Source organism: Danio rerio, chromosome 13 (assembly GCF_049306965.1).
Source record: "Danio rerio strain Tuebingen ecotype United States chromosome 13, GRCz12tu, whole genome shotgun sequence".
Lineage (NCBI taxonomy): Eukaryota > Metazoa > Chordata > Actinopteri > Cypriniformes > Danionidae > Danio > Danio rerio.
This window is the reverse complement of record NC_133188.1, coordinates 19,080,017-19,107,985: the sequence shown is the minus strand read 5'-3', so window position 1 is coordinate 19,107,985 and position 27,969 is coordinate 19,080,017. Positions and strand designations below refer to the sequence as shown.

Below are 27,969 nucleotides of genomic sequence, written 5' to 3'. Positions count from 1 at the left end.
TACTCAGTGTAACCCCAAACCATGATTTTTCCTTCACCAAACTTGACTGATTTCTATTAAAATTTTGGTTCCATGCAGGTAATAATAGGTATTCTGCAGTATTTGTGATGATTGGGATGAAGTTCAACAGATCTAAAATCTACCTGCTGCTACTTTTCCAAATGGTCAATTAGAAGTCAAGTTATTATTTGTTGCTCTTACAACTGGGATCGACTTTTGTCAGGTAACAAACATACACTGTAAAAGCCACAAAACCATTGGATTTAATGTTTTATGTTAATGTAGACTACACACTTTTTGTTTTAGGTGTTTTAAAGTTACCAAAATATAATTATTTTGCTTAATTCCAGAATTATGAAAGTGAGAATTTTTAGATTTTTTTTTTTAAATATAATTTCTTGACAGTCAGAAGTTTGCATACACTATACAAAAAAAAAAATAAATAAAAATAAAAATAAATGAAATATATATATATATATATATATATATATATATATATATATATATATATATATATATATATATATATATATATATATTTATATATATATATATATATATATATATATATATATATATATATATATATATATATATATATATATATATATATATATATATATGGTAACATTACCTTTAAACTACATGACATGACTTCTGTCAAACGTTTTGGGTATCCTTTCACAAGGTTTTCGCAATGGTTTGATGGAATTTTGGCCCACTTTTCCTGACAGAACTGGTGTAACAGAGTCAGGTTTGCAGTCTGCCTTGCTCACAAACACCTTTTCAGCTCTGCCCATAAGTTAAACTCACAGCTTTGTGATGGCCACTCTAAAACATCAGCTAAGCTTTGATTTCTGGCTGATGTCTTAAGACTTTATTATGTATATATTTCTATTTAATTTTCTTTTGTTGTGATGCCATCTATTCTGTGAAGTGCACTAGTCCCTCTTGTAGGAAAACAGCCTGACGAGATGACCCTGCCACCCCCAAACTTCACAGTTGGGATGGTGTTCCCTGACTTGTAAGCTTCTCCCTTTTTCCACCACATGTAACACTGTAAATTAATTAAAAGAAGTATTTTTCTCTGTGTGCATTGGCACTGCTATCTGATTAGCCTTTCAGCCCATGGATAACGACACTTTCTTACTAGCTTCAGCCAGCATCTTTATGAGGCCTTGCTTTTGTTCTGCGGTTAATACACACATTTTCACCAAAGCAGGTTCATCTTTGGGACACAGAGTGCCTCTTCTTCCTAACTGGTATGATGGCTGGACATTCCATTGGTGTTTATACTTGTTTGAACAGATGAACGTGACACCTTCAGGCATTTGGAAAGTATACCCAAATATGAACCAAACTTATGGATGTCCACAATTCTCTTTCTGATGTGTTTGAGGTTTGCCTCAAATTATAAAAACAGATATGCCTCCAATTTACTCAAATGTTGTCAATTTGTCTATCGGATGCTTCCAAAACCATGACATCTCACACCTAATGACAGCTGGTTCTGTTGAAGATCAAAAAATATATATATGTATGAGGGATAATAATATTGACCTTAAAATGGTTTTTAAAAATTAATAATTATTTTATTCTAGCTAAAATAAAACAAATCAAACTTTCTCTAAAAGAAAAAATATTACAATAAATACAATGGAAAAAAAAATGTCTTGCTCGGTTTAACATTATTTGGGAAATATTTCAATTAAGTAAAAAAAAAAAAAACTTTCCCTTGAAGAAAATCCTTTTGGGAATTTTTCAATGTCATATAATCTTACAAAGATACAATCTGATTGCATAGCTTTTATTGTGCTTCTGGCCAAACGACTAATATTGCTTAGGTGGAAGTATTAGAAACCTCCAACCCCAACGCAGTCTATTTGTGATGTCCTCTTTTTCCTTTTCTTTGTCTTAAGATTGATCTAACTAGTTTAACAACAAAATGTGGGACCCATTTCGGAAATATGCACAAGAACTTGTTTAATTGTCAAATATAGTCATTGATCCAGCAAATTGATTCTTTTTCTTCCCTAAGTTCAAAGTAGAGTGGGTTGTCCCAGCAGGCACAGAACATTAACATGACGTCAGATTGACGTTGTACCCCAATGTCAGGGGCCATGGCATTTTGCTTTGAAATTAAAATTGAGTTGACTTCAGAACTCAACGTCAAGCTGACGTCAGTGTCCAACGTTCAACCTAAAATCAACCAAATATCAACATCTAGTGATGTTACAGCTTGACTTTTTGTGGACTTTACCACTTTGACATCTATCAGACGTTAGATTTTGGTTGCCTGATGAACAAATGTCAGTGTTTGACATCAATATGACGTTTGTTTAAGATGTTGGCCTGATGTTGGATTCTGGTCACTCTTCAACACAACCTAAAATCAACCAAATATCAGCGTCATTTAGTGTCGTTATTGGATGTCAAAGTAATGTTGTCCTTAGACGCTGGCTAGACATTCATTTTTAGTCACTCGATGTCATGACCTAAATCTTACCTTATATTCACGTCTTATGACGTTGTGTGCCTATATGCTGGGGTGTTTGATTTCATTGTACATGCTTACATTGATACTATCTATACTTTTTAAAATTCAATTGTTTTTTTTTTTTATTGTAATTTACCATAAAATTCATAAATAAAATTATTTTAAAAATTTTAAAAGATTACACATATATATATATATATATATATATATATATATATATATATATATATATATATATATATATATATATATATATATATATGCATGTATGTACAGTATATAGAAATACTAAATACTAAATATATATATATATTTATTTATTTATTTTTTACTTCAACTGTGTGTATATATATATATATATATATATATATATATATATATATATATATATATATATATATATATATATATATATATATATATATATATATATATATATATATATTTATATATATATATATATATATCATTTATACAATAATAATAATAATAATAATAATAATAATAATTTAGTTAAAACATTACATTAATTTCAAATTACCCCCCCCCCAAAAAAAAATAAAAAAATAAATAAATAGTAAAATTAAAATAAAATAAAATAAATAAAAAGTAAAACCAAAATAAAAAGTTAGTTTTGCTCAAGTAACTATCTGTCGTCTGTATTTCAGACAACTGATCTACAGCTAATCTACAGTACTGCGTTTTTGCTGTACTGATGTACACATTTGAGTGAGCACATGCACAAGAGACAGACTGGCCTGTTTATGCAAATACAGATAAACTCTGAATAGATGCGGTGGAAAACACATCCCTGCACGTTTTGGATTCAGGCTTATCTTAATAGGATCAATCTGCAATTGTGTTCTCTGTGATCCATCAGGAATAAACACGTAGCATGGGTTCGCCTTCGTCCTTCATCATTGTCATCATCACGGCTTTGTTGCTGGCTTTTGCATGAGAGCTCGGTTGGGAATCTGTCACTGCCCATATACACATCTGTTCACACCCTCCACTTAGTGTCTCTCTCTCTCTTTCTGTCTGTCTGTCTCTCTCTGTCTCTCTCTCTCCGTTTGAAGTCTTGACATGCTTCTTCCTCCATTCCAGTCAGCCTGTGAAAGAATCTGTTGTCATCTATGTATTCCTGCTATTATCTCACGTCATTTTCTCTCGCTGAATGAAAGACAGAGAGTGTGCGAAAGCGTAAAGAGATATCTGTGAAGCTGCGCGAATGACAGCTTGGCAGATTCTGTCAATGCGGGGTTTTCATCTGTTTGTATGTTGTCCGTATTTTTACATATTTTGAAGTTAATTACCTATTTACAAACACCGCTGCGGTTAATTTAATGCCTTTTGACGGGAGTGTTGGTTTGAGATTTATTTTATGTAGTTGTCTTGCAGATTTGAGTTTGATTCGTCGCCTTTGTGCCACAGTCAGTTTTTCCTTTGTAAACTTGTGGTGGATATAGGTATTTAATGTTGTTTTCAAACTTTTCCATGCAAAATACATTACTGCTAAAATATAATGACAGCTGTATTATTGATTTGAAGTACAAAATAATAATAAAATAAACAAACAAACAAACAAACAAACAAATAAATAAATAGATAAATAAATAAATAAATAAATAAATAAATAAATAAATAAATAAATAAATAAATAAATACATACATGCAAAAAAAAAAAAAAATGATATGACTTTATTTATTTATTTATTTATTATTGTTATTATTAACCTGGAAATCTCATTAGGATTTAAAATCTGTTTTATAAAAAGACCTGGCCAAGGTAACGGCCGTACAGTAAACAATTTTAAAATACAAGACATTCATCAATCCTCTCAACAAAAAATTCACCAAAAGACCAATTTCATTTAGTTTGAAATATTTTTGCTAATTATTCCATGCCCAAGGTGCACAATAAGAAAATGCAGTTTTACCCAGCACTGTACAAACTCAAGGTCAGGGATGGGTAGTGTTTATGGTACATGTATTACAGATTTTAAATACAAAATAGTATTTTGTAATTTGTATCTAATAGGGTTTATGAAAATGGGTTTATATTTCGTATCAAAATACTTTAATGACTTGTATTTTTACTGTAAAATACTTTGTAAGAAGTCTACACAATGACTTCGTAAAAATGTGGCCTCAGATTGGTGCTTTTTTGGTTATTTGTCTAGGCTTGATATCAGACTAAAAAAATAATTCATATTAAAGACGTTGATCAATGCTTGGAGTATGGATGAAAAGTATGCATCACATAAAAAAGAAAGTAACAGACAAATAGCAGGGGTGAATTTCGGGAGCAAGTCAAAATAAGACAGGAAAATAAGACAAACAATAAAAAAGTCCTACAGTGGCGATACCTACAAATCTTCACTGGCTGTTCAAAATGCCAGTAGCTGATCTGTAATGTTAGTTAAAACCTTGACATAGTTAATCAGTATGTGGCAAAAACATTTAGAGCAGTGGGTAGCACAATCTCCTCACAGCAAGAAGGTCGCTGGTTTGGGCCTCGGCTGGGTCTGTTGGCATTTTTTGTGTGGAGTTTGCGTTTTTTAAAAAAGGACTAAGCCAAAAAGAACATGAATGAATGAAGATTTCAATGTATTTTTGCCCAACCCTGCTCAAGGCATATTAAAAAGCACCAATAATAATAATAATAATAACAATAACAATAATAATAATAATAATAATAATAATAATAATAATAATAATAATAATAATAATAATAATAATAATAATTTAAATATAAGTCATGTTAATTTATTATCTGAAATGTGTTAACGTCAATGTTTTTAATGCACACAGTGTTGTTTTAGTTTAGCTTTCAAATTATTGAGTTATTTAGGCTTATTATTTATTATTTTTAATACATTTTGTTTATATTGAATATATATATTTTTGCTTTTTGCTTATGTGTTTGTTCATTTTCCGGTTAGAATTCTGGTAAATTTATAGGATTTGTTGAGTCAAACAATATATAGTTGTTTTTGGACCTCTTGAACTAAGGGGCTGCAATAACGCAGTTTGACTAACAAGGCGCTGTAGCGCAGGACTGTAATTCAGCCTTTAGGGGACAATCCAATAGAAGAAGATGACACGCTGGAAATCAAACGAGAGAGTGCAAAAGTATTACTCAACAGCAACAACAAACACGCTGTTAAGTGTAAACGACCAAACATACTGACTTCAACGTTGTTTTGATGTAAGGACAAGTTTGATACAAGCAAGTAGCGGTTTACTGTTACCAAACAATGAATCTGCTTTGAATTGTGTTTAGCCTAACATGTATATTGTATTTCTAGGCAATTTCGTTTCATCTACAACATAAACTAAATAAATTTAACAGAAGTGAAAAATAAAACATCTGATAACAACGCTTCTGGTCACATTACATCGCGTTAAAGTACTGCTAAAATAATATAAAAGAAAAAAATATATAAAATAATATTACAGAAATACACAACAGAATATATATATATATATATATATATATATATATATATATATATATATATATATATATATATATATATATATATATATATATATATTGCAATTAAAAAGGTTTGATCATTTACACTTTTGTAAATGATGTTTTGTATCCATAAGCATTACAAAAGCAGATAGTAGGCAAAATTATGCACTAGTAAGCATGATATTGTAAACGTTTTTTTTTTTATGGAATATGAGCAATTTCATGCAAATGCCAACCTTGCCATGAAACAAATTAAGTTTTTGCCAAAATAGCAAAACTGTTTCTGCGATTTTTTTTGTGTAGGCTTGTATTCTACAGTGCTTTAAAAATACTCTAAAATGTATCTGTCAATGTTTTCAAACAATTATATTTGATTTATAAAATTCACACAAGTGGCAATTTCACATCTGTCACATCCATAGCAGAGAGACATCTCTGAATGTACAAAATGTACTATAATTGTTCAGGTTTAAAAACTAAGTTCTGTAAACTTCTATAAAGCAAGAACATATTGCTTTTGTGACCTGTAATCCAGTTTACTAAAAATCTGCTTTGTGTTGCTACTTTTAATTTGATCTGTAGGTACTTTGTACTACATAAGCTGACAAATCTGAAGTTCCTGGACACCAGGAGAGTGACCCAGTGGGAGCGGTCAGAGGCCCAAGCACGTGGAGCTTTCATGAAGGTGGTCAAGCCAAAAAATGACCAAGTAAGTGCTTTCAATTTACTACAAAGTCAGAGTCGCATGACACTACAGAATCAAAGCTTTTACCAATCGACAGAAAACGGCCTGGTTTAGTAGGTGACTCAGTAGCCGGTTAAGTATCTTTCCTTTATGTAACGTGGCTGAATAACTAGACACCCTGACCATGTGAATGATTTGTGTAACCCTCCCCTTTCTGTGTGGATGACTATAAGAACTTAAAAGGCTAAGGCACCGTAAGCTAATCCATCCCACTTCTTCTTAGCCTCCATTGTTTGTTCGCCGCAAATTGTCAGAAACTCTTAAGAGGTTACTTGTACGCAGCTCTTTGAAGACGTGGCCTTTCATTCTCGCCTGGCTGTTTAGAGGAGGGTCTTTTTAATGACCACGACCTGACCTCTTTCTGTATGCATGAGCCCAGATCAAAGTGGACGGCGCCTGTCCGCTCGGCCTTGCATCGTGTGGCGTGACAGCGCTCTCGATCGGACTGACAGCTCACGTTCACGACAGTCACTATCGCTTAATTATCCGTCGCACACACAATTATTTCTCTCTCTTGCATTTGAGAGCCCTAGTTTTCAAGCACATCTCCGTCCACCTCTCTACTTGAGTTTATGAAAGAATGGCTTGATTTTGTGCAATTGTAGAATCATAAATGTTTAGCTTGTGGTTGAATCAGGTCGGCGAGTTGTGTATACATGTGTACAGAGAAAGAAAAAGAGTAGAATGATGGTGAAGTCACTTATTTTGTTTCAGCATTAAAGCGACTGAAGATTGAAAAGCATGCATAGGAGTTAACCTCATCCGGGCATGTTTTTAATTTGGAGGATAGTTTGTCGGTTGGAAAATGAGAAAAGATGACTGGAAAATGGAAAATAAAGTGTTGTGCAACCTGTCTGCTTAAATAAGACGAGACGTTTCAGGACATGCAGATTTGAGAGTGATGGAGATGAATAAATGATCACATGTGAAACAAATAAAACAATTTCTTTTAAAACGGTAACAAAATGCCACAGTAAATCCATTTTGAGCACAGCTATTGAAAAAGTTCCAGCATTTAATGCTTAGCGGCCGCACTGTTGAAAAGTACAGTGAACTCTCTAAATATCTCGAACTCTTCCAATAAATGACCTAGATAGTGTTTATAGTTTTGCAGGGTTTGCATCTAATCCAAATCTTTTGTAAAAAATCTTCTATGAAATATTCTCTTTCAAAATGGAATTGCCTTTTGCAGGCTTGACATTATGTGGTATTTTGGGGGATTGAGTACACACAGCAAAAAAAAAAAAGAAGATTTTAGAAGTTTAAAAGTAGTGAGTCACAGTGGTGCAGTGGGTAGCATGATTGCCCAACAGCAACAAGGTCGCTGGTTCGAGCCCCGGCTGGGTCAGTTGGCATTTCTGTGTGTAGTTTGCATCTTCTACCTATGTTCGCGTGGGTGTCCTTCGGGGGCCTCAGTTTCCCCCACAGTCCAAAGACATGCGGTGTAGGTGAATTGAATTATAAAAACTAAATTGACCGTCGTGTATGTGTGTGAATGAGTGTATGGGTGTTTACCAGTGATGGGTTGCACCTGGAAAGGCATCCACTGCGTTAAACATATGCTGGATAAGTTGGTAGTTCATTCCACTGTTGCGACCCCTGATTAATAAAGGAACTAAGCCGAAAAGAAAATGAATGAATGAAAATTTAGAAGTTTATGCTTTTATTTCTGAAGCAGAGACATACTGTATTACTGCCCTACAGTCCACGTCAATCTATTGGTAATTATACATTTGTAGTGTTTCAAATATTAGGAACAGTGTATTTTTTTTACATTTTATTCTATGATTTCTATCTTTTTATAACTATATGGGCCCTATTATACACCCGATGTAGGGTGTGATTTGTTGCCATTTTCTGCCTGGCGCATGAGTCATTTTCACGTTTTGCGCAACGTTGTTTAAATAGCAAATCCATTTGCGCCACTTCATGCACTCATGGGCATGCTGGTCTGAAAAGAGGTGTGTTAAGGCACATTGCAATTTTAAGGCAGCTGAAATAGGCCGCCATATTTATCATCTAAAAGCTGGCCTTAAGTCAATTGTACAGAGTTTTGGAAATGGTAGGTTTTTATGCTCTGAATTGTATACTACTCTGAATTGCATGCTATGACCTCACATACAATTTTTTCACATTCTACACACAGTATTAAGAAAGTATACAGTTTAAGATGCACCAGTTGTGTAGTTTTGCAAATCTTTTTTACGCTTAGACAGCTGAATTAAAAAGTAAAACAGGGTGTCCGCGGGGTCTTAGGGTGTACTCACACTATGTACAGTTGTCTTAATGCTGGCCGAAGCATGCTTGCCCCCCCTCCCCCGACAGACAGCACTTACATTACATTCGCGCCTAAGCACACTTACGTCCTCGATGATGTGCTGTTCAGGAAGCGCTCTCGCTCAGCACAGTGGAGATTTCTTTAGTCATATTGTTTTAGTTGTTTAAGATGCAGTGACACAGTCAAATATTTTGCTGAACAGATCAGCCACTTGTGATGCTCATAAACATTTATAAAGTCCTTGTGCTGCAGGAATTAGGGACTTGCTGTAGGTGAAGCTGTCGTGCAATGAGGGGTTTGTGTCTTTAAAAATCTACAACAGTTTGCATACATTGAACTGTAAGAATGATTAATAAATCCATATGAAACAGTTCCATTAAAGTCACATCTTGTCTTCAGTTTCGGGCTCAGGCACGGTTTGCACTTACACTACAAGCGTACCATGCCAAAGGCCAAGTGAACCGCACTCTACTAAAATGTGCCTGAGCCCGATTCAGAGCACTCACTATTCTCAAACAATCCGGAAAATGGGCCTGGGCACGGTTCTAATAGCATAGTGCGAGTAGGCTCTTAAAAAGTATTAAAAGTTGATGAATCAATTAAGAAAATTAAGGCCCTTAAAAGGTATTAAAAAGTCTTAATCACGTTTTTATGAGGTCTTGGTTTTGTTCAAGCGATGTCCAAAGTGTTTAGCTCCAAAAAAAAAACATACATATATTTATTTTCCTCCTAAAATTAACAACAGCGTGCATGATCCATTCAATTGGTTTGGGATAGGTCAAGCCAAGCTCCTCCATCCGGGTAATGTCGTGTAATTTGCAACAAATGCATGAAGGTAATGTGATGCTCTCCACGTAGCGAAACCATAAAGCGAAACTGACGGCAAAATCGGAAAATGTAAATTTGCGTACTCCTGATTAGAGGAAGATGCGTTTAAACAGGGCTGAACCCTCTTGCTGAAAACGTTCTCGTAATTTGTTCTTCCAAGCTTCTAAGTTCTGTTGTACTCCATTGATTTATTTAACTACAACTGTTTAATGACAATTGTTTATTAAGTTAAAGGTTTGTTACTGATTAGAACTTGGAGTGACTATAAGGTTTAAAAATATTTTGAGAAGGTCTTTAAAAAGTCTTAAAAAGGTATTGAAATTATCTTTAGGATTCCTGCATTTATTAAAATAAAGTAAAAAAAAAACGTAAGAGGAGCCCTAAAATACATAAATATACCTTAGATCAGTTACTTCATTTACTACTTTAAATTTAGTCAATTTGAAAATGTATTTACAATGAAAGAAATCAATGTTATCTAGCATTAATAAATGCTATAAAATTTCGTCATATATTGATAAAGTACACCTGAATTCAATACAAACCAAATAGATTTTATTAGCTCAAAATGCTAGTTTTGTGGAGAACATTTTATCTGTGCATGCCATGCCAAGAAAAAAATAAAGCATGTTTGCCCTTGTAATCTTTGCTTAAAAATCTAAAAATGCACTTCCTAACAGTTTCCAGTTAAATTCTCAGATTACATATGTCTGAGGTATTATGCGTGGTTGATATACTTAACCACGCCTCTCCAACTGTCAGATTTAAAAGCATTATGATGACAACCCACAGAAATGGTGAGGAGGAGGTGCCTTTTAGGTTGTAATAACTCTCCTGAAACCCTGTTACCAATCTTTCTGAATGAAATGCTTATTTTACAACATCCAATCAGCTCGCAGTAGAAACCAAAACAAGCCACACGCACCTTTTTATCATTTAATATTTAATTTCTCTAGTAACTGTGTCACAATATGAACAAAAAATTACTGCAGCTTCCAGTTCATGCAGACTTGAAATCATTATGCCTAATCTATAAGCTTAACAAGTCAAACCGCCAAAGTGTTAATGTTTCCAAAGTCTGAAAGTCTCCAGTAAACAGACAAGAATATTTCTGGCTTGTTCCCCGTCAGACACTAAAGCAGATTAAACAGACTCTGCTGTAAGGCCTCTGTCTTCTCCACAATAACTGCTATTGTAGGGGCCTGGTGAGAGGGAGAAAGTTGGCTGTACTCTGATGTCCCATGTCTGCGCCTGACGCAGCTGTCATGCCAACGTTTGCCCGGCATTTGTTTTGATTTAGATGAGACATGATGTGGCAGCCATAACAAGCTCTGTGGGGCATGTGTACTCTCTGTCTCTAATTGGCTTCATCATCATGCCGATTGTCTACTGACCAATAGTGCAGGTCACCAATTAATGAGCGCCAGCAACGAGCTAGAAGATGATGGCATAATTAGTTATTTGTGTTTGCTTTTATTCTTCATCCAGCGGGGTGTCTTACGTTTAAAGACATGCTGGCGTTAACATTGTTACAGCAGACTGTAATTAGCTCTTCCTGCTTTCCGAATTCCCCATCAAACCCTGCACACGACAGCGTGCCGTTGTAGCATTGTTGTACTCATTGAATATCTCATATATGCCTGTCTGTTAGGTCTTAGCCACTGTTTTGTTTCTTGTCTGCTTAGTTTTAATTGTTTAATGAATAAAGAATTACTGAATGTTAGTTGCAGTGTGAGTGCACTTTTACACAGCATTATAAAATAGTGTAATTTTGTTTTAGTTAAATGGAATAGGGCTGCACAGTTTTGAAAAAAATCTGATATTGCCATATTTTATTTGTATGCTATAAACAATTTCAGAAGTTAGAATTGCAATATTCAATGGTTTTATGGGGAGTTAAACAGTATTTATGTACATAAATTAAATAGTCACAATAAAAAAATGCTTTTCTTTTTGTCTCGTTTCCAAATATCTGAACATTCTTAGAGTAAATAAAAATATTATTTTGTTTTTACCATCAGAAGAAATAATCCAAATTAAGAATTTTTCCTTAAAGCAAGCAAAAATGTCTGCCAGTGGGGTAAGTGAAATAACCTTGTTTTCGGTTTGAAATGTAGATATTAGGACTTCGAAGACACTACTGACTACGCTTACATATCCATCTGTAGTCTAGTTATTTGCCTTAATAGGCAGTAAAATAATTAAGGTGTTTACGAGGAGTGCTTTCATGTAAGAGTTTCTGAAGTCCTACAGTAATATGCACTTTTCGTATGTGTTTTTATTTATTTATTTATTTAGTCATGCTTTCTATATTTTTATTTTAACGCAATCTCTACATTTTAAAAGATTTGTTTGCTTAAAACTAGTTCACAACTAAAAATGATAAAGAAACTATTTGGTTTATAAAACTAAATTTTCATCTGATTTGACTGCTTGACTGATCCATGATCCATGATGAGGGGACAATTACACAGATGTACTAATTAAGGTGAATTTGTATTTGTTAGACCATATAGAAACTTCTAGGGTATTTATTGTGGGCCCCCAGATGTCCTGGGGCCCTAAGCAGGCACTTACCTTGCTTATTGGTTAAATTCGCTCCTGTTCAGGAGCCATGTGCACCCACTGACAGGTCAAATCTGCTTCTCTCTCTTTCAAGTTCAAAACAAACTTGAATGCCAAAGCTTTTTAGATATAAATTAGCCCATGCAATATAGCCTAATGACGTCATCAAATTATTAAAATATACAGCAAATGAAAAATTTATTACAGAAAAAGGAATAAAAACAGACAATATTGTAAAAAAGTATTATAATTACAATTTTAAAACGTTTAGATTATTTAAATAAGGCAAATGCATTAATTAACCATTACTAAAGGTATAGGTATATTTTACAGCCAGTTTAGAACAGTCATTTTATCTTCTCCGCACCAAAATTCATATGCTGATAAGGTCCGGTCCATCCCGTGAACATAAGTACCAGTGCCATAATGGCACCGGGTTTTGGTATCCAACCCTAGTGTGAAAATAATTTGTGTTCATATTATAAAACATCCAGTGCAGGCAGTAGCATTGAGCAAACCTGTGAATGAAGGTTCTAAAGTGAAGTAAAGATTTCCAGTGCGCAAGTTAGCAGGGAGGAGTAAACACTGTAGGGACGCTGTAACACAGTTCATGTATTTCTCATCTATTGAGCTGATTATCTGAGAACAGTGCGTTGCAAGGTCCGGACCTGAGAACCACTGATGTAAATATCACTTAATTAGCACACTGTAAAACCCAAAAAGTTAAGTTAACTCAAAACATTTGAATAAACCGATTGCAACAAACGATTCAAGTTCAGAAACTAATCCTAATAAGTACTATGAACTTAATCTATTTGAGTAAATGAAGCAATTTGAGCACAGTAAAACCCAATAAATTAAGATAATTCAAACCAACTGAGTATTGTAAAACCTAATAAGTTTTAAAAATCGATTGCTACAATTCATTTGAGTTAAAAACACTAATCTATATGAGTACTGTGAACTCCATTTAAGTTGAAGTATTGAGGTATTTAATTAACCCATTACCTTCAACTCTGAGTTCAAAACTCTTTTTAAATGAGTAGAATTAACTTTCAGTAAATGTTGAATTAACTACACTCATTTCATTTGATAAAGTTGACTGTTGGGTTTTACAGTGCATTAAATGCCATGGAAGTTGGCAAATAGTTTTAGATTTAGATTTAATAAGTAAAGGGAATCGATCATATAACAGCATCTCATTTGTAATGAGATGGATAATAAATCCTGAACACAAGTGTTTTATGGACAAAACCTGACCAATAAAACATCTGATCAATGTCTTTAGGTGTGGGAAACACAGTATGAGCTGGATAATTGACTTTTCGCTGTTGGATTATCAGGAGAAAAGTAATGCACACCCGATGTTTGGTCAAAAGCTTTGCTTTGTTTAGCTGCATCACAGCAGCCTGTTGTAAATTATTCCTTTGCTGAGTACACATGTAACTTATAAGAAGGTCACTGTAACATAAAGTGTTACTAAAAGCAGGATAAACAGTGTCATTCCTTAAAATCGTTTAAAAACAAGTCATGCAAAATTTCATCTAATCTTTTGCTATTCTCAGCTGTGCCACTCTGCATAGAAACAAGCAATTGAGTAAAAAATGTTATTTAAAATTATTTTTAAAAATTGTGTGACTTATTTATTAACGTAAACTAACGTTAATAATAAGTAAAATTAACGTTTTCACATTTCTTAGCTATTAACTACTTTTTGAAACAAAGAAAAATAAACATTATTTACATTGCATTTGAATGTTTAAATTTTAATGGTTAAAGGTTGCACTTTAAACTACTATTCTATTCTGATATGCTGTGGTTCTATAATACAGTAGTCCCCAACCACTGGGCCGGTCCACGGAACAATTGATACAGAGCCACACAAGAAATCATTAATTATTTCCGTTTTCAGAGAACCCGCAGGGTCTTAAAAGCAGGCCCGGATTGGCTAATCAGGAGGACCAGGAGAATTCCCGGTGGGCCAGTCCGTTTTTTGGCCGCGAGGGCCGGTGTCCCTAGCTGCTTGCACTGTTAGCAGTCAAACTTTTTTCATTTATTTGACCATAGCCTCACTCTTTTTATTCTTTATTTTGCTGCAGCTCCGCTCTTTTTATTTATTTTCTCGCAGCCCTGTGAGCAAAATGCAGCCTGCGGGTTAATGCAGGTACCAAACAGCAGCACCTTAGTGAAAATAAGAATTCAAATAATTAATATTAATTACCCTTGCTCAATGAAAAGCAGATGATTCACTACATTAATAAATCTGACTTAACTTGATCAGAAATCTAAAAAAGGGAGGAATAGATTAAGCCATCAATAGAATATAATACTGTGGTTAATAGAATATTTCAGATGACAGTGCAATTCATTTTTTTTATTCCAAACGCACCCGCCTAACAGCGCCATTGTTGTCCAGTGGTCAGCACGTTGCGTTACAACACCGCCAACTCGAGTTCGAACCTCACCTGAGTAAATTTTTTTTTATCATTTTTTATGTTAAGACATGTAATACTTTTGGCTTACTTATGTAGGCGTACATATTTTATTTTAATTTTGTGTGGCCACCATTACAAAAGACTGGATATCTATAAAGAATTTTGCACAGAATATATATTCAGATATTGCAGGAAAGGACATTGTAATGTTTTAAAGAGTAGTGTTGGAGATTTAGCTACCCTTTAATCTTCTCATATTTATGAAAAACATTTGAAGTTCTACAGCAGCTGTTTCCTTGAAAAGGTTGTGATAGTGTCATTAGAAACTGAATTGAAAATGACCTTATTTTAAAATATTCAGTCATGAACTGAGGTGGGCCGGTCTAAGGCTTAAAACTCCAGGGCTGAAAAAGAGTCCCACTCCGACCCTGCTTAAAAGCATTGAAAAAGTCTTAAATTTGATCATATCAAATTAAAGACTTAATAGCCTTGAATTTGATATACAAAGTCTTGAATTTCGTTACAAAGTTTTTAATTTTATTCATTTATTTATGCCTTTCCTAAGATCAAGTTCATACCATAACAAAATTAACTGTTACTAATGTAAGGTAATTAAAAATTCATGCAGCGTAATGTTGTGTGCAGCTCGCACTCCACGCCATAGTAGAAAGCGCGCAAACCCAATACTATGGTTACTTGAGGTACAGAACAAGATAGTCGCTAGCCTAGTTTGTATGCTATAATGGGAAAGTGTCACTGTGGCCAAGGATGCCATTTGCGATTGGGTCAAGCCTGTGCCAGGAAATGACAGCCACACCTACTGCTGTTGATGCCGGAAATCTTTTAAGCGAACGTTAGCTACAATGGATGTTACGGCCCTGGACTCCCATATGGGGGGGGGGGGTTGCCTAACACACCACGTTAAGTGTTGCTTGTAGTGCTGCTTGCACAGAAGACCTTTTCGGTTACTGAAACATCTTTGGCGATCAGTAATGAAGAAATTTCCCCCATTAGAAGAATTACAGTTTTTTTTTCTTAGTGTTTCACGGTGGTTGATAACAAAGTTTTTAATGCGTTACTGCCACCTCTCACTCTGGTCGGTGATGTCGCCAAACAATCATTGGGCTGATATATATATATATATATATATATATATATATATATATATATATATATATATATATATATATATATATATATATATATATAGAGAGAGAGAGAGAGAGAGAGAGAGAGAGTTTACTATAGTAAAGGCTAAAGTATACTATGGTAATTAATATAAATTCATGATAGTTATTAATGATATTACATTAGAGTGTAATTCATTAATGAAGGGTTGTATATATATATATATATATATATATATATATATATATATATATATATATATATATATATATATATTTATAATGCTACTTGCAAAGTATTTCCCTTTACTATAAATGACTATAGTATTTTAATTGTGTAACACCTGGTTTTATTGGATTTTTTGTTTTGCAGTTATATACTATAATTTGCTTCTGTCTGGTACAGCATATTATTTACCGTAGATGAACTGAATTATGTTTCATTGACTGTTTGCTTCGATTTTAAAATGAAAATTGTAAAAATAGCTTTGATGTAGCTACGCTACTTTTGCCAAGTAGTTTTTAGCTTAGTTTGCTACTTTTCCAAGAGGGTAGCTTTTAGTGTAGTTTAGCTACATTTTAAGTAGAGTAGCAAATAGCTTAGCTCACTACATTTTATAAATAGCTTGCCCAACACTGCCACCACAGCCAAGGAACATCATATCTTACTGTGGCTCAACACCAACTCTGCAGGCAGATGTGATGTGGGTCCTTAAAACAATCTCTGAGCACAACTCTTACACATCAAATGAAAACATTTCAGAGGTTTTCAAAACCATGTTTCCTGACTCAAGTTGCAGTTACATTCTTGTGCGGAAGCAACAAAACTGCATATATTACTTAAATCAGATCCCTTTATAACAAAAAAAAATGACTGACAAGGTCAATAAGGCCAACCGGTTCAAAATGTATATAGATTTGACATTTTTCCCTCATAATTCTGTCGCAATAGGTACGAAGTTGGCATTTAATTTAATTTGAAATGGTATTGAAAAGTTCGTTATTTTCAATAGAGGCACGCTGGTTGCGCACTCATATTTTGAGCGATGCACGCACTTGCATCTTTCAGGCGCATCTAGTTAAAAACATCTAACTTTTCAGAATGCCACAAGCACATCGTGATTCACGTGACAAGAACTGACCAATCAGTTTCACATCTTTTATGGAATATACACATTTCTCAGACAAACAGTACACCCAAACACTGTAGTGTTTTTTTCTTTTTTCTTTTTGTCAGCTAGCCATCCTCTGAGCAAACTGTTGATGGTCGCATACCCTTCATCTACATACATACACCCACCTACACTCCCCCCAGCTCACCCACCCATCCCGTATTGTGTTAAAATTGTTGACCAGTCCGCAGTGATAAAAGGATTTTGGACCACTGCTCTAATAGACCAAAATTTATTATTATTATTATTATCAGGGCTTGACATTAACACCTGCTAACCCGCCAAATGAGGGTAGATTTTAGCACCAGCGGGTAAGACAGCCGCTCCCACTAGCCACTTTGGCTGGTTGGAAATCTTTTTTAAATTGTAGTTTTCTTAAAGCAGGGTTCGACTATAAGGATGGCCCAATATGCGTGGAAATGTGATCTTAGAATTAAGAAGCAGCACGACTGACAAAAATAACTGTGTTCGCACAAGCAAAAGAAAGAAGGTGAATATCTTATGAGAGGATGATTTCTCGCGATCGGTTCTCTTTCAAATAGACTAGACAAAATGCGATGCTCGTGTACCCACAGGGGAATTATTTATATATATATATATATATATATATATATATATATATATATATCCCTTTGTAAGCAGCAGCAGTCACTGCTTTCGCAATAACATTGCTTTAATATGAGCTTAACTCGTGTAGCAACTGCTGATCTGGGACCTTCAGCCAGCACAGATAACTGCATATTTTAGGTACATGACAATAATAATAAAAAAAAAAAAAAGTTTTGTTGAATAAAATGTACATGTATGCAGCTATATTTAGCTTGTTTTGACACATTTAAAATGTGTGGCTAATAAATAATTATTTCTTTGAGGTGTGGTCAGAGTTAAATTTGGTAAATCCTAAATTTTGAGCCCTAAAAAAAAGTAATGTGAAATAAAAAGTAATTGCAATGCAACACAAGCCATTTGCTCATGCACAGTGAGCAAGCTCATACACAACACACACAAAAAGTGAAATGAATGTGGAGGCATGTGGACATAACACAATATCTAAATCAAGTCATTTTTGAATGTCAATGTCACTTTTATTCATAAAAAATATATTTTCCAAACAACAAAAGTGTGGTTAGTGAAAGTACAGAGTGGCTTGTAACGTTGGAAATCTACTAGCCACAGTGGTTGGTGATCAAAAAAGTTAATGTCAAGCTCTGATTATTATTATTATTATTATTATTATTATTATTATTATTATTATTATTATTATATAACAGCCCTGGAAATTTGAATACAGCATAAACATAAAAACGGTACAACTTCTTTACCTTTTTCCAAAAGTTTCAAATTATCCCCAAAGCACAAGGCAAATAGCTTGACAGAAATTGCTCTTACTGCATTCAAAGAGTTTTCTCTTTATTGTCTCCCAAAGTGACGTGGCACTTACTGAATGTGTTGAAATGTTTTGCGTCTTTGCAATTTGCCCAAGGTGACATTTATTACAGCCTGTTGCAAATCTCTTTCTCTTCTGCATTGATTTTTTTCCCCTCCCACCATGCACTGGTGGTCCTACAACTATATATTAATGTAAGTGGTTGAAAATGAGCTGTCTGGCTGTTGTTGTCTGGTGTCTCTGCATGGCTGATGTGTGCTGGAAGGGCGGGAGCTGTAGTTATGAGGACAGCGTAATTGGGCCTGTGTTTTATTGGATTTCTAGAGTGCTGAAATGGAGTGATCGGACCAGCTTAAAGAAAGACAGAGATAGGAAAGGGAGAGGGATAAACAACTACCTTGAGTAAACAAGGAAATTCAGAAAGGATATTCAGGGGATTTCTCTCTTTTTCCATCTCTTGCTTAAATCCACTGTTAAGGGAAGGAACATGAAAGCCTTAAGCTGTTCTTTTGGGAAACTGGGTGTGTAGGAATGCCATATTTTTTGTTTTTTTTAGAGGACTTAAATGTCATGGAATGTGATTGTGGGAAACCACACTAAAACCAATAACAAACAAAAAGTGCAGCTAAATTTATTGTATTACTTTAAATATTAGTTATATTTTAGAAGCATTATTAACATTATTCTTATTTATAATCAACTACATTATTTGTTGTTTGAAATACAAATTTTATTATTATTATTATTATTATTATTATTATTATTATTATTATTATTATTATTTTAAACTGCAGTTTAATAAATGGACTCAAATATAATGAATCATTTGTATTAATTACATGTACTATAATAAAATTATTTATATTAGTAAAAGTATATATTTAATTAAATACAGCATCATGTATTATTATTATTGTTTATTTATATTTCTTTCTTTATTTATTTTTTAGACCTCAAATGAAATAATGAATGCCTATACATCCTTTTTTTCTGACTACAAAGTAGCTGCTTTGGTAGCTACGTAAGGATATAATGGCTCTGAAATGTCAGCTAGATTATGCTTGGATAGAGCTTTGACTTGATTTTCTCACCACGATACACATTTTCTCCCACATCCTCGTCTTGGGTAATGAAAAACAGACGGCCCAACTGGAGGAGTTCAGTGCCGAGTCCCATCAGTTCTAGTCACACAAACTCAGCTCTCCGTAATCCATGCTGGCTGAGCCAGGAAAGTTATGAGGTCGATCTCTTTTCTGCATTTTTCATATTAATCTGCCTCTCGTCAGAGAAGTTCATATCAAGGCAGCAAAATAAAAGACAGACCACCTCAGTGAAGCTGCCTGATAGCGAGTGATTATTGTATTTTTCAGTCTGTAAGCTCTGTAGAAAGTGAGATGGACAGAATTCTTCTCTTTTTCTCTTGGTATCATCCCTCTTGCGGCTTGCTGCCGTATTCATCTCTCTATGTGAGAATTATGACTTCCCTGAAGCATTTAAACGTAATAAACAGCAGGAGTGCCTATGTACCTTTGCTGTTTGCTGAATCATTTTATTGATAAATCTTTCCTAAAAGAGCCTTTTAAAATATATTGTTGCATTTTGGTGAAACAGACTGTTTGGAAACAGTCATTATTGCCATTTTCTAAAGGCAAAATTAACTAAAGGTTTTAAGTCTCAGAGACTTTCAAAAATCTAAATAGTGGCTTATGGCTTATGTTTTGTCAGTGTTTGTCATTGTCAATGCATTTTGTGATATATTTTGGCATTTATACGTACCCAATCGATTTTCTTCATCTTCTTCGGCAATCGAAATGTGTGCTGCCTAGTACCATCAGAAAAAAAGTGCAAATCTCATTGGTCGAGCAGTTTTTAACCCGAAAAAAAGTCACACTCTTTTACACGTTGTGTTTTGCATGTTGGTGTGTAGGATCACATTTTTAGCCATTTAGTCATTCAGCAAAAAAAAAAAAAAAAAGAAAATAGTTTACAAAATCATTGTCTTTACTTCTGTCACTGTACTTTTGGCGTTCCAGACACCAATATTTTCAGATTTATTTTTAAAAGATGCATCATGGAAAACAGTTGATGGAAACGCCATGATGTGCATACATTTTGAAAATGCGCATAAAATCTTATGTGAATTTCCCAGAGATGGGTTGCGGCTGGATGGGGAGCCGCTGCGTAAAAACTTGCTGGATAAGTTGGTGGTCCATCCCCCTGGGCACCCCGGATTAATAAAGGGACTAAGCCGACAAGAAAATGAATGAATGAATGAACTTATGCGAATAACTTAGTAAGATTAACTTTTTAACTATTTAAACTTTTTTTTTTTTTAACTACGATGGAAACTTTTACTGCACAAATTTCAGTATGCACATTAAAAAAGGTTATGTGATTTTGTTATAAGAGATCATATGATGATGAAAATGTGTGTAAATTGACAAACCAGCAGGCTGAGCACAATGTAAACCATCTGAACTGTTGTTTTGGTCATTCTAAAACGCCTTACCATTTAAGTATTAGTGTTATTATATTATTAATGACCTCCAGAATCAAGGGGGTCTGTGCTCCACGTCTGACACCTTCGAACACCACTTTGAGTTCACTGCGTGACAGGATTGCCTTCTGAGGCGCAAGTCATTTATTAGATGAAGAAAAGATTGACAGAGCTTCTCCTACTGCAGCAAATTCCGTTTTTACTATTGATATTTGGCGCCAGTTAATCAGGAAGTGACTATTTTGTTCACTTTGACTCGTTGGATGGAAACGCTGCTCGTTATTCGCACGTCTTTTATGTGATAATCCAGTTTTGCGCATAAAGGTTATTTGCATTTTTGGATGGAAACAGCTACAGTCTGACCATCCAATGCAATCTCACGGCAATTCGTAACTTTTTTATTTGGTGGCTAATTTGTATGAATTCGTATGACCTAAATCGGATAATTTAGTACGATTTTCTCATCATCCAATGACAGTTGGGTGTAGGAGTTGGGTTGGGTATCACGCCTCCTTTTTAAAATTGTACATTTCCGTACGACTGAACTCGCAAGATTTTGTACGAATTAGCCAATAAACGGACAAAATGTTAAACACAATGGCTGGACTGATATTAGGCTGGGATTTAAACATTTTCATCATGATTTTCAATAGTTTGCAAAACAACGTTAGAGTATTTTAAACAACAATACACAGTAGTTTCTGGTATTTAGGAAAACAAAATCAAATTATCATGATTTTTTATTTATCCACTGAAAAATCAAACAAAAAAGTCCTGTAAAAAGTATATATATATATATATATATATATATATATATATATATATATATATATATATATATATATATATATATATATATATATATATATATTCATTTATTCATTTATTTATTTATTTATTTATTATTTTTTTTAAAGATTTAATTATTTGATTTTATTTTTTTGCCAAGTGTATTGTGAGCACACATGTAATGCATTATCTGTTCCATTCATACTGGACACTAGAGAGCGAATCTGCATATAAACTCGACATGTGCATAACAGAATTAAAGACATCAACTATTACTGTAGTTAGGGGTGGTTGATGTGGCAAAAATATCTTGGTAACAAAATGTAAAAAAAATAATTAGACAAATCAGACATTTAGGCCAAAAAAGGGGTGAAGCTAAAAAGCTTTGTGTCATATTTTTTTTTTATTAAATTAGTAAAACAAAGAACAAAGATTCACATTACAAATGCAAATAATACTCTATATGAATAAAACAAATAGTGGTTTATTTTGCAGGTACAGTATAAAACAGAAAATCTGATCAAACATAAATGCAGTAATAATTAATATATAGTTTATTATTGATTTGTGTTGTTCAATCCTGGGTGCTTTGTATGGGTATTATGTTTAATCTGTTTACAAGTACAGCTGTATCATACACATGCTAACATTATGTAGTATAATTGTTCATTGGATAGACCGATTATGGTTTTATTGTTGTGAGATTCTCATCCTGGGGAGGATCAAAGGATAAGGTAATTGCCCATTCCTAATTTGTTGTTAACTTTAAGCATCTGATAAAGTGTTTGGACGCAGAAACTGAGACATGTAACGTCAGACTGAACAAACAAGTTTAACTGATCCACAAATGTATCAGTAACTTTCTTTGACGACATTTTCAATGCAGCTCATCCACAAACACAACAGTCAGATTTATTGCATGCATTGTCATCAACACAGTGTTAAATTAAACCAACCACAACTACGTGTGAATTTGCAGCTTTTTCCACTGAGCATGTATGAACACAAACACACATACAGCTTGTGTGGGCATGTTATTTGTTTGTTTTGTTAGTGTATATGAAGAAATATGGGAACACTTACTTTTTAATTATGATTGTAAATGCAACTTCATACTGTGTGTGTGTGTGTGTGTGTGTGCGTGCGCGTGCGTGTGTGCGTGCGTGTGTGCGCACGCGCACGCGCTCTTCCAAAATTTTACTTTAGAATTGCTATGCTTGTTTTGTTTAGTTTTTTCTTGGCAAAAGTATTTTATATATAACATTAATAATTAATTAGTGGAGGACTGGCCATCCCGAGCCATAGATATAGACACGTATATATTTATGATTGAGAGTTTTCCTGATGGTCAGTATGCACATTTTTTTTATTACGAAAATTGCTATTTACATCACTTTTCTACATTGATGAATAAGTGACCACACAGGCATTCCCAACAAAGAACATGTGTTCTTGTGCATGAAAATGTATTATCCTCCCTCCCTGTTAAATTGTATCTAATTTGTGTCCTGAAACACGCACACTCTTCTTTCGCTTCTCATTCTAACAGTATGAACACCTCGTTCACTTAGCCGACAATAATACAAGTTTCTAGCACCACAGCATCTTCTTGTCATATATTTCATTTACATTGCAAAAGCCTAGTATTGAGTGCGAGTTGGTGCTACTTTGCCTTATAGTCAAGGCAGTAAGAATTACTTGTTTAGCACAAAAGTTCATAACACACAAAATCGTAAAAAACAAAATATTACCTATGAAATGTTCTGCCTTTATGCTTTGTTTTCTATGTTTGATCATTACTAAACATGAACATAGTGCTTAAGTCCAGCATCTTCTGATTGGCTTTAGTCTTGACTAGTGCAGTTGAGTGACATTTGGTGACATGATTTTTCTGTTATTATTTTTACTGTTTTTTATTATTATTATTATCATCACTACTACCAGTATTATTTATTATTATTATTATTATTACCGCTACTGCTGCTATTATTATTATCATTAGTATAACAACAACAACAACAACAACAACAATAATAATAATAATAATAATTATTATTATTATTATTATTATTATTATTATTATACATCTATAATAATAAGTCTTGTGTTAGCATGTCTTAATATAAAAAATTGCATTAACATAAATGTCACTGTCACTTCACTTCAGTGTTGATCTTAATCACAGTTTGTGTCCATCATCGACTTTATGATCTCTGGATTTTCTGTGTGGGATGATGATGGCTATGAGAACACTGTCTCCCCCATGTGTCAGAAAGCACAGTTTGGATTTCCCCCTCGTCTGTCCTGCCGGATGGTTTTCGCCTCCTGGCTCGGGGTGTCCAGCAGTGAAGTGTTTGGGGCCGCTGAAAGTGCTCTGGCAGCTGGAGTTTTTGGGAGGTCGCCGTAAGGGCACAATCGGCAAAAACAGCCGCAATTAGAGCCAGTGACTCATTGCGTCCACATAAATCACATGCACTGCACATCATAAACAGACTGTAAAACTTTAAAGCACAGTTAATTGTTAGTAATAGCCGCACGATTGATTTATGGCCCTGTACAAAGCTGAGAGATAGGGGCGGATGACCTCAATGTCACGTCACTCTTATTACACGAGTGATATATTGCATATTTTGGCCTGAAAACAAGCAGATGTTTTTGAGGAGTTTTGTTTGAACAGCCACAATGATGTTTCCCATTTGCATTGCTTAATGGAAATTGAGGGAGAACGGCCCATCTGTCCCTTGCGTTTGCTCAACTGCTATGATATATGACTAAATGTAGCTGTAAAAATGACAGTGTTGAACGTAGATGTTGTCAAGGCTTTGCTTTAAGCGTTAAACAAAACCATAAAAGAGCTTAAACGTACTTTATCATTGACATCAATGCACAAAAACCTTAACTGTCATGATGCATTCACAAATCTGTTTGCTGTTTTCACATTCTGGCTCTGTTCGAATTTAGCAAACTGTTTTTATAAGAGACATAAATTATGTTTTTTATTTTTATTTTTTTTTTAACTAAAACCATATTGTGTCTGATCAGCAGCTTCTAAATGATTGAATTGGATCATGAATCAAGTTTAATTAAAGCATCTTTAATTTACAACCACTGATTGCTCAAAAACTACATTTATGAAAAACAGAATACTAATCTAACAGAACAACATAAATATTCTTAGTTTTAAATGAGAATAAATATTTAATCTTATTTTGCAGAAATATTTACTGTCATTGAAGAGAAAAAAAGTGCATTTCACAAAACAAGATGCTGTCTACACACACCCAAATAACTCTGGCACAACACAAGTGTAGTATGAATAAGTATATATACACATACATACAATGAGTAATAAAAAAAAAGTCACATCACATCAGCGGGTTAAAAGCAACACATCACCATTTTTCTCAATGAACATTTCTAAAGGTGCTGCACCTAGAGATGCACCGATATCGATACTTTTGCTGGATCAGGTGTCGGCCAGCTGGTAGCTATTCAAATCCGATCTTGCATGTGTGCTATATTCTGTGTAATTTATAAGCCAACAAAAAACATGATGGTAGCCTATTATAAGGCGCTAGAAAGTTGTCATATAGGCCCACTATATCCTAAATGTTCTAAAGTTATTTTACAGATTAATGTGAAGCACAGATGAATATTTAAGTGGTTAAATTCATGTTCAGTTCAGCGCTTTCACAACGCCTCTCCTGTCAATCATTTTCCCTTCATTCACACTTCAAACTGTGCAATCGCGTTTACCTAAGAAAAACTTTATACTGTAAGTATAAGTAATCAGTGGAGAAAAGGATTTAGTTTTGCATTAAATGAGTTCATTTTGACCTGCAACACGGAGTTCATTGCTGTTTCTACATCATGTTGCGCTGTTTTAGCAGATCACATTCGCAACACTGGAGTAGAGAGGGTTATCACCTGCTCTTCACACACAAAGTAGGCCTACCTGGAACTTTAAATTAGAAGAATGCACTGATTTCTTCACTTTGTGCTGTTCAGTTGTGTAAGTGTCCGCAGAAACTGGAGGGCTGGGTGCTGTGTCTCAGTGATGCATCAAGCGCTTTATTTACGCACCGGCTACGCAGACGTGACGTGCGCCTCGCTGTAAAATTTTTCTGTTCTTTCATCCTTCCGACAGACTTTACTCTTCCGAGGGGAATACTTTATACTTTTATAATATACAGTAGGCCTATAGTTATTTTTTATATATTTAGATATATTTTTTTTTTACTAAAGAAGATTTATTATATTATTTTTATATTATTATATTATTTTTCACCACTTTAGAACTATAGAAACTGCATTACACTTAAAAAAAAAATTAAAAAAGCAAAGTATCCGGATCGAATCTGTATCGGTCGATACTCTAAGTTTTGATATCGAGATCTGATCGGTGCATCCCTAGCTGCACCTCTCAGAAAATGTAACGACACATGATGATGAGTGCAGGCTCTGTAATTGGTCAGCTTGGTAGCATGGAGAATTGTAGAAAAGGGAAAAGCCCGTAGGCGTGAATGTTTAACAAGTTCCATGGAGGACCTCCAGATGGATACTTTTGATTTGTATTTATGAATAAAGTTGTTGCATGTCTACTGCCGCCTCTGAATGAGCAAGTTTGAACTTGTACAATATGTTACATGTATTTAAACTAAACACCCGTCAAGAAACTTCACACAAAGGAATTTGGAGACAGAAACTCCACTGCCCGCTGGTGTTTCGAAAGTGTTATTGTCAGATAAACACAAACAGAATGCAGAACTATAAATGCACATGCATTTAAGTGCATATAAAGTACAATTGATGCGCTGTGGGTAAAGGTGATCACTCAACACAGACGTGTAATTCAGCCTTAACAGTGAGAGAGATTTCTTACCCCTGAAATTAAGCATTGTTGAGAGAAAATTCTAAATATAAATGAAATCAGTACGTAAAACACTTAATGGACAAAGCATGAATAGCTGTGAGAATTAATTTCTTGTTTCTTTTGAAACTTGCCACCCCCTGAAATATACAATGTTTACTAATCATTTTCAGAACAATTTATTGCATTTATAGAACATGGAATTATGAATTGAGTTGTGTACCAAAATATACTGACGACAAATGTATGGCCATCTGTTAGTGACTTCAAGCAGAAGCAAACTTGGGTTTTGCAGCAGGACAAGCTTTTCCACTTCTGAATGGCTAAAGTAAAAACAAAACAAAGTCTTTGGAGAGGCCTAGTCAAAGTCCTGAGCTGAAATCAATTGAGATGCTGTGGCATGACTTTAATAAAGAGGTTCATGCTCAAAAACTCCCCAATGTGGCTGAATTACAACAATTCTGGAAAGATAAGTGGGCCACAATCCCTCCAAAACGCTGTAACAGACTCATTGCAAGTTATCAAAAATGCTTGATTGCAGTTGTTGCTGCTAAGTTATTAGGTTTAGGGTGCAAGCACTTTTTTTCACTTTTTTTTTTTGTATTTTGTTTTCCCTTGATAATAAAAAACCTTCATTTCAAAATTGCAGAATGTGTTTACTCGTGTTGTTTTTGACTAATATTAACATTTGTTTGATGATCTGAAACGTTAAAGTGTGACAAACATGCAAAAAACAAGAAATCAGTAAGCAAGCAAACACTTTTTCACACCACGCTCTATATAAATGTAGTAATCATTTTTTTTTTTTATGTGCAGAGACACAAATATTCCTTAGTGATAATTAGTCTCATCTGATGTACTGTAAACAGCACACAAATCTACCAACCTTTATTAATTGGTTTGCAGTATTTATTTTAGACCAGTCTAGTATTGTAGTAAAAACAGTTTCAACTGAACCCACCCCAAATGCCAAAAAAATAAATAAAAATAAAATTGTCAGTCAGATACTCAGTCTCTGTCTAAGTGAGCAGTTTCTGGCCTGAATACATTGCAGTGCTGCTGGCCAAGTGAGAGTAATAATGAACAAAAGATGACTAGCTGGGATTTCTCTAGTTGACGGATGCCCTCTGTGCTTCCACGGCTGGTGTGGAAGAGGACAGGGCAATTCCGCTAGTTCTGCTAAGTGAACTGTTGTTTTTTTTAGTTTCAACACTCATTCTGTGATGTTTTTGCAATTACAGAGACACAGACAAGCATGTCCCACAGCGCCAGCACTCATAGTTTAATTACAGTTTAAC

The 27,969-nt window shown here is 34.2% G+C and overlaps 1 protein-coding gene across 5 annotated transcripts in view; it reads left to right on the top strand.

Annotated features, from left to right (window-relative positions):
* lrmda (leucine rich melanocyte differentiation associated) overlaps positions 1-27,969 on the top strand; it is a 597,893-nt gene that overhangs the window by 341,714 nt on the left and 228,210 nt on the right. For all 5 annotated transcript variants that reach the window (XM_073919573.1, XM_073919574.1, XM_021480581.3 and 2 more), the window contains 1 exon segment: positions 6,561-6,687. In XM_073919573.1, the coding sequence (XP_073775674.1) occupies positions 6,561-6,687 (127 nt within the window).